At 26.9% G+C, this 16135-nt stretch overlaps 2 protein-coding genes across 3 annotated transcripts in view; both read right to left on the bottom strand.

The window, feature by feature from the left end:
* Positions 1–2749, bottom strand: part of LOC113553827 (ubiquitin carboxyl-terminal hydrolase 48-like) — a 40782-nt gene extending 38033 nt beyond the window's left edge. For both annotated transcript variants that reach the window (XM_026957370.1, XM_026957369.1), the window contains exons 1-6: positions 2042–2749; positions 1152–1358; positions 814–1024; positions 612–727; positions 274–516; positions 29–207 (exon numbers count right to left, since the gene is read on the bottom strand). In XM_026957370.1, the coding sequence (XP_026813171.1) occupies positions 29–207; positions 274–516; positions 612–727; positions 814–1024; positions 1152–1358; positions 2042–2178 (1093 nt within the window). In that variant the 5' untranslated portion in view covers positions 2179–2749. The remainder of the gene's footprint in view (positions 1–28; positions 208–273; positions 517–611; positions 728–813; positions 1025–1151; positions 1359–2041) is intronic.
* Positions 2750–9719: 6970 nt separating this feature from the next.
* LOC113553046 (exocyst complex component 4) lies at positions 9720–15764 on the bottom strand. Its single transcript, XM_026956168.1, has 15 exons — positions 15711–15764; positions 14972–15303; positions 14738–14903; positions 14330–14493; positions 14157–14271; positions 13818–14075; positions 13528–13649; positions 13386–13446; positions 12102–12223; positions 11796–11973; positions 11505–11725; positions 11054–11240; positions 10783–10968; positions 10045–10398; positions 9720–9982 (listed from the first exon to the last, which is right to left on the bottom strand). Exons 1-15 carry the CDS (start codon positions 15762–15764, stop codon positions 9806–9808), a joined length of 2697 nt encoding a protein of 898 aa, XP_026811969.1. The 3' UTR covers positions 9720–9805.
* Positions 15765–16135: the final 371 nt, after the last annotated feature.

The raw sequence follows: 16135 nt of genomic DNA on the forward strand, positions 1-16135 counted from the left end.
ATTATATGACTTAATATTTAAAACTAACCAACATAATGACCAGAGTATGCACTTGAACCTTTGTGTATAAGGACTGCACATAAATTGTACATATGTTTTTCTTTTGATGATTCATCAAGATCAACAGGTAAATTTAAATACTGAGCCATGTCTAATGTTTGTGAAAATTGTATATATGTGTTTAATTTTTTTTTTTGCATTGTTTGTCTAAAAAAATAATAAATTGTAAATTATATTAATATCTGTTACAATAATATTGATTAAAAAACATACCTATCATAAACAAAACGCATTAATTGAATATTTAGCACAGGGGGTAAAGTAGTTAAACATATTTTTCGTACAGCATCTTGTTTACAGTTACAATGGTCACAATAATACTGATCATCTCCTGTTAGATGCTCTTCTTTTAAAAACTCTTGTAAGCTTTCATTCAATGTTTTATGACCTTTAATATTTAAATCGAGTTCATAAAATGTTGATGGACGTGTGGATTTAGTTTTACATTTTAAACAGCTATAAAAAAAAAAAAAAAAGATACATTTACAGTTATAAATATATTTATTTACCGTTTTAATTTATTATAGACATTATTTAATAATAGTACGTACGTAGTTACATATTTATATTCACCAAGAAAATTATCTCTAACCATATCTCTGACAGATACATCGGATTGTGTACTAAACTTGTTTTCTAAGACTGATAGGAACAAATTTGAAAACTCCTGAAATTCAATACAATTTTATTTAATTACCTAGCATCAATTAAAAAAAACTTAATAATATCAATATTAATTGATTAAAAACTTACATGAGCATCCTGTTGAAGAGCAGTATTAATTCTTAAAGTTGTAATAAAGTCTTCAGGATCAACTGAACGTTGTTTACCGAATTGCATTAAAGCAAACACTAGTTGCAGATGACCAACACTAGTCTCTGGTACATACGAATTTTCAATGTAAAGAGACTTGTTTTGACTTTCAGTTGAATCTTCTTCTGGTTTCCAATTAAATATAGCTTTTCTATAAATTAAAATAACAAGATGACTAATTATTATTAATAAATTATAAGCAGATTATTTTATATAAAACATATTTAGCCAAAAATCATACCTAAAACACTAACTCAAATAATAAAATGAATATTTACCTGAAGTTAATGTTATGGAACCATAACTGTAAAAGACTATTGATATAACATGTTGCACCCAAATTTTTTAAACCAACAAATTTATTGTTTTGTCGTCGTTCAAGCTCTGGATCTTCATAGTCATTAACAGGTGTACGCACTTTATCTTGAAGCCAACGTTGTTCACCAAGTCCAGATAGACAGTATGGATTATTTTTGCAATTACGACTAAAAATCAAAAAGTTACAATTAAAACAATAAAATAAGTAACTTTAATTATAAATGATTTCCAGGTTATTGATATTTTAAATTAAAGCTGAGTAAGCTCATATAAAGTTCATTATAAGGCTCTTTCAAAAATGTTTTAATAGTTTTTAATTTGTTTCTATTGTATCATTTTTGTCTATTGCATGTGTGAAAGTCGTGCACATAAACACATAAAACTATAATTGACTACATTATTTGTCATAGAACAAGGATTTAAAACTATATTTTACTAAATACAAATGGCTCAAAGATTTCAAGAGGAATCAAGAATATAGTTAAAATTGAATGACATAGTAAATACAGTAGAACTCCCAATTTTCCGGACTAATTAATGTCAAGGGTGGTCCGGATAAGCAAATATCCGGATGACTGACATATGATATATCAAAAGTTATATAATTGTATGAATATATTGTATGTATGTATTTATTATTAATATATATGTAATATAATTTAAAATTCGTAACCATAAACAAATCATTTTATTATACATTTAACTGAAACAAAATAAGCCTTAATTAAAATATGTAATATATTTTTAAACCAAAAAAAAAGCATTTTTTTCTCATCCGGTTAGTACTACTGTATAGGAATGGAGACTATGGAACAGAAGTCTGACGCAAGACCAAAGGGGTTGAACTCACCGGCAAGACAGAGGTTTGCAATTGGGCAGCCCGATGCGATATGCTTTGAGTACATGGTCGAATTCGATGTTGTTGGGGTGTATGTTTTCGGCCCATGCCCACTGACTCTTTCTCTCGTGATCTTTCTTCTTGGACATGTCGTGCCCACCCTCCACATACGACGAAAAAGCACGAAGACCTGAGGGCCTAGAACAGTTCCGCTAACCGGTACGTCTAATCTGATTTGGCAACGACTGCGTGCCAGGCCGAAATGATAAGCGTCTCGAGCAAACCGTACCGAATCGCCGCTGCTCTGTCGACGTCGACGTCGACGTTATTGAGTAGATTAAAAAACTTCACAATAGTATTAGTCTTAAGCAATACACACAAAGTTCGCACGTCCGGCCGGATGGGGTCAAGACGGCGACACCGACGATCGTATTCCGTTCTGTTCGTAGCCAACAATCAGTGCCGTGTACAGTTTCACAATCATACAGCGGCGGTATTAATTAGAGTTGCTGTAATGCTATTGTTGTTGTTGTTTTCGTACAGCCGTTTGTTAACGCATCGCGGGTTGACATATTATTTCAGTCGATCAACATTAACCGATAACCATTAACCACCAACTACACTACTTATTACTACAAAACCGACAGATATTGGTTTTTCGCAAATATAATCAAACCGATATTTTTATTAATATCACACATAAATAAACTTGAGTATTCATATATATATATAATAAGCGTGTGTATGTGTGTGTAGGTCGGTACAATAATATCATTATTCAGTACGCTGTTATCTGGGGGTTCTCAACTTGCGCGTACAGGACGTACGGTGCGGGCAGGCATACATTCAGCATTGCCAACCTCTTTTGCTTGCCATACTGTTTAACTTGCACCACAACTTACTACAGCTTACTTACTATGGGTAATTTAAACCTATAGAAGTAAAAGTATCGAGTATGCCAAGCGGCAAGTATGGTGTCCGTGTATCCGACGAAAAATATTTAGTACAAAAATATTTCTCCTACAAAAACACATAGTATTTTAAATATTTCAGTATATTACATCGAACAACATCGCAGATGTCCGGGCATGGCGCATAGTACGTTCAATGATTACAATACCTCGGTCACGCGCACAGGGCACAGCTTACGAAAGAATGGATAGACCACAAGAGGGTTATCACACGAGAAATGGGAATGGACATCGATGATGATAAGAGTGGATAAGACACCGTGTAGGAGCGAGAGAGCGGTGAAAGCCAAAGCAATCTTTCTCGCTGGAAAACGATTTACAATATAATATTATAATGGTGGAAAAATATCTAATAAACGGGGAAATTATATATATACCTATGCTTATCGTAGCTTTAAGATTATAATGCGTAATAATGTAATAGTCTCGTACTCTCGTGGTTCGCAATGTCATGTATTCCAACCAGATTATAGTTTTATTGATAGAACAAAACTATCACTTAAGACACTTAAATGCTATAATTATAGAACTAGGTATTCACAATATTAGGTACCTATTCAGCATGCCTCCATAATCCATCATAATTATCTAGAATAGTTAACCTAGATAACTGTGACCACTGACCAGTTGCCACCGTCAAAAAGAAATCAATAACTTGCACAATTACGAAAAATACTGCTAAGTAATTGAGCCAATTCAACACATTTCTATAAGTTTTCCGATTTACATTTACACATACTATATCTGCAGGTGTATTACCCAGTAGAATGGCAAAGATAATATTATAATAAAAAATTACTCGAAATAAGTAGTGTGATTAAAAAAAAGTTAGAGCTAGTAGATCCTTATGGGGATTAAGGATAAGGTGTGACTGATATCTGATGGAAGCGAGGATTATTCGACTGAATTTTCAATCAGATATTTTTTCCCTGTATAGGCTATACTCGGGATTGATAAATTGGGTCCCGGAAAAAATATATATGTATAAATTAAAATTGACCTTTGTGGTTTTTGTAATATCATGTTCTAATTAAGTAAAATAAATGGTATAAATAATTTAAAAATTGAGTCCTTGAAAAAATCGTTAGCATGTATAAATGATATGTTTTAGTTAAGAACCTAAATGATAAACATTTAACAAATTCTAATCTAACAATATTATTAGTAAACGAGTATTTCGTCATTTATTTCCTTGAGTGTTTTTCTTTACCGAGCGTAATTTTTTTTTTTTTTTTTTTGTATTATACTTCGTAATTTAATATGTGTCTCAGACTGTACTGTCTGTACTTGTAATAGTTCATTTACAAAATAAAATTATTCAAAAGTAAATTGTATAAATACAAAATATTTAAGTTTTAAGTTTTCAATATTTTAGACCTAGTTGCGCCAATGGTTTATAGCTAGGACCCAACTTACCTACTACTTTTTTATGTACCCGAGACTCAGCTTACCGCTTTTAAAATTAACAAAAATTATCACAGCCCAATTTACCTATATAACCACGATGTACCGGGGGTCCCACTGAAAGACTCATACATTAAAATCATAGTTATAGATAGTAGTTAATAAATCATATCTATTAATCTATTACCTAATCGTAAGCAAAATTGACCCAGGTTCCAGACGACCATATAATGTAAGACGGGCTCTAGTCAACGTCGTACAATAGACCTTAGAAAGTCTATGCATGTTCCCTTATGAGTTATGTTTAAAATTTACAAAAATATTAAGTTAATTTTAAAATTCTTATAACTTGTTTTAAAATTAAAATATTGTAAAAATGCTACGTAAGATCCTAAACTGTAACTTACCTTTAAATTTAATAATAGGTAAATTCATTATAAGTACATTATTAAAAATAACAAAGTAAAATTAAACATAATCATTTTTATGATATAAGTATACATCAGTAAGATGAATAAAACTAAATCACTTAGTGAGTATAATATTTAAACTATAAATATCAGTAAACAGTTGAATACTTATTGTCGTCAGTCGCGTCAGAATGTCAGATACCTATAGGTGAATACTAAATACCATATACTTATACTTAGTTAAAATCAAGTTAACTATTTAGATAAGTATTACTATAGCTATTGTTATTAGCTTAATAATATTATTATAACAACGTTAAGGAAACCAAACCAAAATAAACAACAAATAAGTAATATTTAAAAAAAAAAACAAAAGAATTATTCTTCATGACTAATATTCGAGTAATTAGGACATATTCTATCACTATTTTATGATTTCGACCATCAGACTGTTTACAACAAGACCTTTAAATTTAATAGTAGTAGCAACTGCCGAAAGGACTAATAATCTTCTTAAAAAATATCATTAATACTCAAAATAATTTATAAATTATATATCCTTAGTTTATAACTTTACAAAAACAATTTATTTTTTATAAACCAACACTCGACATTTTTCATGTATTTACTTCTGATAGGCCTGAGCCGCCTGATTAACTCATTTTGAATTTTAAAACATCAATTAAATTTAGGTCTATTTTATCACCTCTAATCTGGAATTTGTAATTGTTAGATTTCCATTTTTGCTGATCTGTTGGTGGATAAATTCATAGCTACATTTTAGATGGTCAGTGTATGGTTAAAGTCATTTCTTAAAGTATTAACATTCTTAACTTAATTTTTATAAGGAAAGCCTCTCTTCTGTTGATGATTTATAATTATATTTATAAATGTACATAGGTGGAAAGTCTATTAATCTAGGTAACCATTAAATGTAATGATAAGTTCACAATGTTCATATAATTAAGCAATTTGCTTTATTAGGCACTAGTACAATACACATGTTTGATAATCTACCGCATACCAAGTCTCCACGTTCAATGTCTGCAAATCTACCGGGTCCAAATCCAAAATTGAATTTGATTCATATTTGTTACGTGTAAGAAGAGATAAGTAGGTACTATTTACTGCATAGTCACTTTGGCTAAAAATATATTTATTTCAAAATAAAAATTATACAATCATAAGAAAATTCTTTTGTGAATTGAGCAGAGAAGAAGACGCATAATAATTACAGAAAAATTAACTCAGAATCGGAAATCTGAAAATTATATTAAAAATATATAGAATATGACTGTGCTATCTAGCGAACACATTAAACGACACATCAAATTTTGAAAACTTCATACCAACGACAGTAGATGGCGCTAGTATTATCACACCAGGGAAGTATTAAATACTATAATAGCGGCGTAAATACGTAATTTCAAAATTTGGACCGGGAAGCGAAATTTTTAACGAACCCTCTTCGTCCAAGTATATATTAAGAAAATCTGAGGAGTGTATTTACCTTACTAAAATTATATTAATTATTTTAATATTATTGAACATTTTATTATTTTAAAATCATTTAATCAATAATAAAACAATATTTATTATTCATTTAATACTTCATAGTCAATCGTAAAATATAACAATTAAAATAAATATAAGACTCAAAGCTTAAAACAGTTTTCTAGATTTCTTATACGAGTACCTATAGAAATTATAGAAATAATATCTGATGTATTAATTTCTTTGGTAATTTTCTTTTCTATTGATAATAAATAACTAAACTTGACAGATGAATTTGAGATATCATACTTTGAAAATATTTTTTAATTATTTTAAGTTTTGAAAACTTCTTTCTGCACTTGTCAACGTCACTGGTAATGTCAAAAAAAGAAAAGTTATACGCAAATCTGGAAAATTTGCCGCTATTAAATAATTGTCTGCAATTATAAATTTTGCCAAGTCGTGTTGCATCAACTTGCATGTATAACATTACGTAATACGTTATAATATAATAATATTCATACTCATGCGGGCTACATACCTAACTTTCGGTCGTACTCGTTACCGCGATCGCAACCGCTACGAACGCAAACTGCGAAAAAATCGTATACGCACTGCTTTCAAAAGACGCAAACTACGCAAATACAAAAATAACGGGTTGGAAATAACTCTGGAAAAGTCTTAAAATCCCGTGAAAAATTTGTATATAATAAATAATTGTTTAATATTTTAACTTTTAATTTTTTGTCTGTAAGGGGGGATTTTTCCGTTCGGTGTGGCGGATATGTACGGATAAGGTTCTAGATTCTTCTTTTCCTTTTTATTATTTTTATTCCTAATCTTATTATTATTATTAATATTACTATTTTTATTATTATTATAATTATTTTATTCTCATAATAACTTTTATTTAAATTGTGCATTTATCGGCGATTGCACTATTGGGGTAATGGGGTTTCTACGGTTTCATTAGTAGATTAAATTATTCATTCATGATCATCAGATACTGATAATTTAGACAACAGGTATAAAACAAGAAGCACTCATTTGATAAAAATTATATAACATGCGTGTGATCGCAGTTTTGAGTAAAAAAAAAAAAGAATTTTAATAAATATACATATAGATATATTATATGCTGAAATGCAGTCTGTGTACAAACATATAAGTACGTAACGTACACACGTTGTATGTACACGATGACTATTGCATTATCCATGGCATTTAAATATCTGTAAGTCGTAATCGAAGGTGCTGCAGCCCCCCCCTCCCCATGAGATCGATATTAAGGTAGAGCTCAGCCCCCTAAAATTGAAATTGCTAATACTATTAAAATGTTATAACTAGTGCTCGGAAGTTGATGACCTAATAAAATTACAAATATTTGTTTTAAATTAATATAAATACATTTTTTTTAAATTGTACTCTATTTTACTATAAAATTCTATATACATTTATCAAAGCTTACAAATTACTCAAAAATGTTAAAAAATTTCCTTAAAAATTAAATTAAAAAATTACAAATATAGTAGATGTAGACGTTACGTATAATCGACGTTTTAATTTTCGGATTTTTGAAAATATTACGAAAAAATAATAAAATTTAGGTACAATAATATTCATTACAACACGACAACGACGATTGTAATCGGTGAGATAAAATCGGATAGTTACTAATCTTAATCCGTGTTAATTTCAAAGTTTTAAGTAATTTATTGGCATAATGCCAATCGACAAGAAACAATGAGAAGTGAACTAAAGTGAAATCAGCAAAATGACTAAAAATGTCAAAAAATGCAAAATAAAAATTAGTTGATCAGATTGAGCTTTACGATATTGAGCTTAACGCGACTCGCTATAATATTATAACTATATACAGTACACACACGTTTACATATTATATTATATTCGGACGGATGTCCTGCGGGCAGAGTTTTTCGTTCTTTTACTTATAATATTATACGCGTGGTTATATATTATATTCATCGACCATCGGGTATAGCACCTAACCTCATAACTGTAGTGTGTGATAGTAGGGTTTAAAGTTTTTATAAATTGAATAACGTACTTGAATATTTTTATTATGATCCAATCATCACCAGAAATACTTAATCCCCACAATATATTTTCAGAAAAATAAACTTTACAAATTGGATAACTTCAATTTTTTTGAAAATAATTAATTAAAAAAATATATTTTTTAACTTTTTTACAAAAACATTAAAATAAATTATAACATGAAATATTTGCAATTTTTGTCCTTGTGAATCTTATTGAAAAACTAGAATTATATCTCCATTATTTCAAAAGATATTGCAATGAATAAATCCTCACGAGACACCTTGTATTATGGAGCATAGCACACATTATATCATGGTTATTACATAACAAAATAATTTAACTATGTATAAAAGTTACAAATAATGTAAATCAAAAAATACTCGTACCTATCGCGTATGATATGCTCGCGTACCATACACGAAGCTGTGAAACGGACCTGATTTTTAACAAGTGTTAATACTCATTTATAATTAACAAGAGTACAACACTATCTTGACTACCCAACCACCCACCATAATATAGGGGGGGGCGATCGCCCCTCCTGAGGAATAGGTTAAGTGCCACTGTATATAATGATTTATATTAATATAGGTATAAACTTGATATCGACAAAATGATTTTTCATTACAGATTTTATGTTTTGAATAATTTCATTATGATTCATCCAATTCATATAGTATGATTATGTATCATCAACAATGGTGGATATATAAAGTAGGTATTATATTACTATATTTAAATAGTATATAAACTTTATTATTTTCTTACAAATTCTTTATTTGGTTCTTTGAATCTAAAATTATATTTATGTTCAAATTCTTCATGTTTCTCAAGCATTTCATCTTCTATTAAACTTTCTTTTTTTGGTATTTCTAAAAATCTAATAAATATAAATACATATTTAATAGTACTTCTACATGTTAATATGTTGGCAATAAATTAAAGATTTACACTAACTCTTAAAGGATGTAGATGTCCAATTAATCAATCATAACTTAATATTTAAATAGTTACCATTCAAACACGTTGACAGTGTATAACTTTCTTACACAATTCTCACCCAGTGAGACAATATACATGAAGAACGATGTATTTTAATAGTTGTCAAAAAAAAAAAAGTAATCAATAACCATAGTTAGAATGTTTAATACTTGTTCTGTATTCCTGTAATTCTGTATATGTGTAATTATATTGGAAACATTCAAAAATAAAAACCAACAACAAGACTGAACAAAAATAAATACAATTTTAAAAATGTTTTTATATTTAAATTAGTGTATAAATAATTAATAATATCATTATAAACTAGATATAATACTTTATAATATTAAAATAAATAACAGTGATATATTCATTTTGGTTAATAAATACTAAATAGATAAGCAGTTCATTATAAAAAATACATAATTTATCTTTACAATTGCTGAATAAAATTATTATATTAAGAATGTTTGTTTAGTCTGTGATAAAATATCAGATAATCTATTTAAATCATTTTGTAAACTACTCGTTTCTTCTATATTTTTATTACTCCTATGAACAATTTGTAGCAAATTTAAATACTCTGCTTCACTGAAACCAGCTCCTTTCTCCAATATCTCTTCCAGTATTTCCTACACGTAAAAGTACAAATTTAGATTTAAAACTTTTAATTTCTTTATTTTATTTTGTTTACCTTTGGTGTGCAAAGTAATAATTCATAATAATGAACTGTTTTTTCTAAAGTAACTTGTGATGCCCCTAACATTGCAGCTATGTTGTATTTTAACATTGTAATATCACGTATTATTTTTCTAATTGCAATTTCATCAATTGTTTCTATATTACGAGTATAGTTTACTAAACTTTTGGCCATCACTTCACCAAGTCCTTCAAAAATGTATTGAGATTTACTATTTGAAATTGCATTCAACATAGCTTCATGCAAAGATGACACAGATTGATTAAGATCTAAAACTTTGGGTTCTGTTGTATTTCCAATAGCTGATTCAAAACTGGGTAATAGATAATAAATACTTTGAGCACGCACCTAAAAATTAAAACAAATTTATAATTTATGTACTATATATTACATTGTTTTTAAATTATATTGTTATTAAATAAAACAAAAAAATTAATAAAAGAATCAGTAACTATAACTTCTGAGTTTAATTATATTTATTTGATGAAATTCTTTGAATCGTGTACTTAAGAAGTATTTCGTTAATACATTTGTAATTTAATCACTTTTTTAAACAACATACTGGTTATTTTGTAGAGGATTATTTAACTACTTTTAATATATTGAATAAACAATAGAGACAATATAGCAATAATAAAATATGAATACACCCAAAATTATGGTGTCCAAATTTCTAATTTAATACCAATTATCAAAGAGTATAACAAGTCCAAACAGTATTACAATACTTACTTCTAAATAAAGGTACAAAAGAATATTATCTGAAATCTCTAGGAAATCTTTACCCAGTTGGTGTAAAGTTTCAACTAATGACAATGGTAAATTATTATTGTCCGTTTTAGAAGTGTTCAATTTGGGAACTAAATAATGTTTTGATTCTGGATTTGAAATCTCATTTAATTTTTTCCCAAACCATTCCTATATGAAATAAAATATTACTATAAATTATAAAATTAAAATAATATTAAACAGTCAATTATTAAAATAAATACTGTGAACTTACCATGCTTTCCAAAAGGTGTGCTAAACACCTAAGTTGATTTATATCTGAAACACTAGTTACTTTAAAATCATTTCCTTCCAAGTTCTCAAACAACTTATCAGCTTCTTGGGTGTATCGTTTTAGTTCATCCACTGAACTTTTTTTTGACTTGTTTTCATATTCTCTTCTCACCCAGTTGTGAGATTGTCTGAAAATATTTTTATTAGATTATATTTTAACTATGTACAAAGTTGCAATTTATTTTTACTATGCTTGTTTTATTACTTTTAATAATTAGACTAAAATTGTAATTTTCATACTATTTTAGATTGGACAGATATATGTTATTCATTATTTTAATGCATAAGTGCAATCGTACTTAACAAATGTTTATTCCATTAAATACACAGTCTTATGTCTGGTAACTAACAAATTTTTATACATTTTATTAACGGCAGGCAATACTTCTTACTTAAGATAGTCAACTAAATCATGTTTTTGAATCCATAAATAACTAACTAGCTTGGTAGTATTATCACATGATTTAATACTGGAAGTAAATAAGTTATCACAAGTTTCTTTATAGCTTCTACTAATGCTAACCATAATCATTAAGAAATGTGATGCATATTCTGGCATAGTTATGACCAACTTTTTTATTTGACATATATTATTCCATATGCTAACAGTACTCTAAAACAATAAAAATAAATAAAAATGTTAATTTTAATTAATTAATTTAACTTTTTATTAAATTGTTTACTGATAATAATGGTCTAGAAATAATCAACTCCTGAATTTGTTCTGGTGTAGTAATTGCATGCCAAGCATCAGCTTGTTTGGTAATTGATTCAACTGTAGTTGCTACTTTACTATGCTGACGATCAAGAAACACTGTTCTTATATATTCATTAAGCCATAAACTTAAAGTGCATGTATTCCTGAAAAAAAAATAATATATTTTAGCTTTATTCATAATTGTATATACAATTTATATTCAATAAACATAAGTTAAAAGACATTTTTTTATGTTATTTTAAGTTGTTATTAATTTTTAAGACTCCATTACATGTTTATTGATTGTTCAATTTGTTGTATAAACATAGTGAGTGGTTCATATATATAAATGATATTATCTGAACTTGATGTGCAAATCATTGTTTGTGTTTGTGTTATGCTGGTAAAAGGTCTCTAAAAAATACATAAAATAATAATTACTCTTTAACTAATTTATAGAATGAAAAATATATATAAACATTATTTAATAGGTTACATCTCTATTTGACATAATCCCTATCAACTAATTCCCTCTCCAAAATATTTTATTAAATATTAGTTATTGGAAAACATTTATATAAATAAATTATCATAAAGTATGAACAGTCATTAAGATTTACTGATTTTTTATTATATTTGACCAAAATGGTATGTCTTTCTACTACAGATATTTCTGTAGTATAAGTTATCTATATTAATGGATTTAATGTTATAATATAATTTATGGTATAGCAACTTACAATGATTATAATTCAATTGAAAAAATTCTTAATTCAGAAATAGAAAATTAGAAAAACTTCAAATAATTTAATAATATTTGCTTACATAATATCTTAATAATTTTTATATCAAATGTTATAAATAGATTTGTGTTTATCTTTTAATATGTTCAACATATTAATATAATATTATAAATTTCATTTTGAAAAAGGAAAAACTAATTATTATTATTAATAGATAATAGAGTATCCTAGAAATGAAAACTTGTAATTAGGATTTCTCATTTAAAAAACAGGAATGTGGAAATGAGACAAAATTATGTCTAGTCCAAGAGGCAAGAATCTTTTAAGGAGTTTTAAATGATATTTTAATAAAGTATTATTAAAAACATGTATTATATGGGTTAAGAGAACGAATTAAAATTAAAAAAAATTAAGTATATTTTGAAAAAAAAAAAATAAACGATTATAAAATATTATATATAAATTATTTAATTAAAATAGCGGAAACAGTTTATAAGTGCCTAATGTATAAAATTGTTATAACTTATAATTAAGGATGCCAGATTTTTAAATTACCAAACTGGGATATCCTATTGAATAACTTTTTTTTTAGATAATATAATAATAAGATAATCATATAATGATACAGTGTACAATATTATTCTATGTTTATTATTTAATTTATTTTCTCTCAACTTCTATTAACCAGGATAAACTTAATAACCGGCCGGGACACTTGGACATTCTGTTATTTTTTTTATATTTTCAGTAATAAAGCTTTTCTACTATACTAATACTGTTCAGTTTCACATGGGTCAGTAAACAAAAAATATATTGTACAAGTAAATACTTACTTCTAATATATCCGAAGAACTTTCAAAAGCATTTGAAAACTTAAAAAGACATTGTTTTGGTCTAAAAATATACATATATATATATATAAATCTATATTTATTTTAGAATTTATAATGTGTAATAAGTGAATAATTTAATTACCTTTGAATTTTTTTCTTTGAAAAAAAAACATTCAGATCAATATTACTAAAAATTGGTGTAGATTTTATAACTAAATCTGAATGACTATTTACATCCAAATAATTACTTAAGAACATTTGCACCTAAAAACATTAAATTGTATTTTAATTTAATTAAATACAAGTAACTTTTATGTATTTATTATACATTATTATTTATTAAATATTAAATAATTTGTAAAATATATTTTTATCTGAAAAATAAACCAAATATTCATTGAAATTATTAAGATTTTTGAATAGTTTACTTACAATAGACTCTATGTTTTCCCAAACATATTTAAGATCATATTTGTTGACATTGGCTAGTAGTTTTTGATCAACTATCTTATCTAAGCTGCACAAAAAGAGCTGGTGTGCATCAACAACTGAATAAAATTGTAAAATGACTCCATTTACTAAAGTTACTAATTGTTCTCCAGAATTTTTTGATTGATTTGTAGCTGATATTTGTTTTGTAGTTTTTTCAACAATTTCAACTAATTGTGTTTGCATTGTAGATTTCAATTTCTTAAATATAATATAATATATAGTTATAGGCGCTAATAAAATTGAATCAACTATCTTAACATAAAATTTATTAATACTTACTTCAATGGTATCATTTAACTTAAAAAGTATGGCAAGGCACTCGACAGCTATAGGGACAAATTTTTCAGTATCAAGCTCGTTTATATCAGTCTCATTATTTTCATTTAAAATGTCTCTGTAATGAATTAAAAACAAATTAATAAATAAACATATATCTAAACTAATTTAAATACTTGTGTGAAGCAATTTGTGGTATATATTTGTATGATCTTCTTGTACTTTGTCCAAATGAAGAATTGTATCCATCTGACCCAGTACGACGAAATGATTTAGCAGATTGTGGTGAAATAACATAAATATGATTCATTAATTCATCCAATAATCTATTGTATAGAGCCTGATAAATAAAAATAAATACGAAAATAAAGCTATAAAATATTAAATACAATATAGCTTGTAGGTATCACAGTGTGGTTTTTATCTTTATTTGCTTATAGTAGAATAAGCATACTATTAAACATAGGAGTAAATCTTATATATTATATTGGTACCCTAGATCATAAACGTTTATAAAGATAAAAAAAATATATTCCTGAAGGTTGGACCACACTGTTATAATAGTATTTATAAATTAGTATTACTTGTTTTTTGTGTTTCAGTTCAATTCTTAATTCATTTAATGCATCTATATTTTTCAAATCATTATTACTTATTTGTAATGTGTCCATCAGTAATTTAGTACATTGTAAGTATTGATTTTTTGATTCTAACATGTTCAATTGAAAAGGTACTTCTTTTATTTGTTCACTAAATAAAATATATTATATAAAAAAACTCAATTGTTATATACAATAGTTAGTAAATATATTCCTCACATTTGAGTCAATTGTGTTAGCATGTGATGTTGTTCAATACTCTCAACATAAAATTTTCTTAGCTCGTCTCGTTTACATCGTAATAATGTTTTACATGCAAGAAGCTTCTGCTTAGCAGCTTGAACTCGCTCTCTAGATAAATTAATTTCACTAGACACTGATGTAAATAAATGCATTACACGAGCAAGATTTTGATGTTCCATAGAAATTAATTCCTCTAATTTTTGATCACATCTCTTGTATTCTCTTTCTAATGCAGTTTTTTCAATTTCACGATGTTCATTAGATTCAGTAGCAGACAACGCTCGAATCATGGTCATTAGTAATCCGCTCTATGAACAATATAACAAATAGGTAAGCATTATTTCAATTTACAATTTATACAAAGAAAAATACAACTATAAAATTATCTATAATTTAAATTGGTAAATCTTTAAATCTTTGTAATATATACATAACAAATAGTAGTTGTTTTTACTAGACTAAAATTAAACAATATAACATCTTAAGGCTTAAGTATATTATATTATGTCATGTTGATAATTTATGGGTTATGTGACACCAATTTTTTAAAACTGCATTATTAACTATTATTGAACTTATAATATAATTCAAGTTTTAAAAGAAATGTTAGTATAGTATACATTTTATGAATTTATGTTTAAATATATTATGTTTTATAAGTGCACAATAATTTTATAAATTAATAGATAAATTAATTTGAATTATAAGTGCTTACAGTTTCTTTTGGAGTCTTAATGCCTCGCGGTGGTTTACTTGGTGGATTTGCCATGGTAAAGGTTAGTAAGAATTAATTTTTGAAGACTAGGTAGGTATTCTAATACTTAAAATTAAACGTGAAATAAAGTTTGAAAAAGCAAATGATTGACAAACATAATATCTATAGTCTTTCGATTGAAATAAATAATAAACAAAAATAAATTAAAAACAATTTTGTAGATTTGACTTTAATGTTTTAAAATAATAAATATTAACTTCCCAAAGAAATTCTGTGATTAGTGATCAGCAATTCGATCACTATTTATCTTTTCCACACGGGCTGTGATCACGGCTTTAGATAGTCCCACAGAATAATATTATTCTGTGATAGTCCTATCTAGAGCCGTGGTTGTGATAAACACTTGTTTGAAAAATGATAAGGCC

This window comes from Rhopalosiphum maidis, chromosome 2, assembly GCF_003676215.2.
Source record: "Rhopalosiphum maidis isolate BTI-1 chromosome 2, ASM367621v3, whole genome shotgun sequence".
Taxonomy (NCBI): domain Eukaryota; kingdom Metazoa; phylum Arthropoda; class Insecta; order Hemiptera; family Aphididae; genus Rhopalosiphum; species Rhopalosiphum maidis.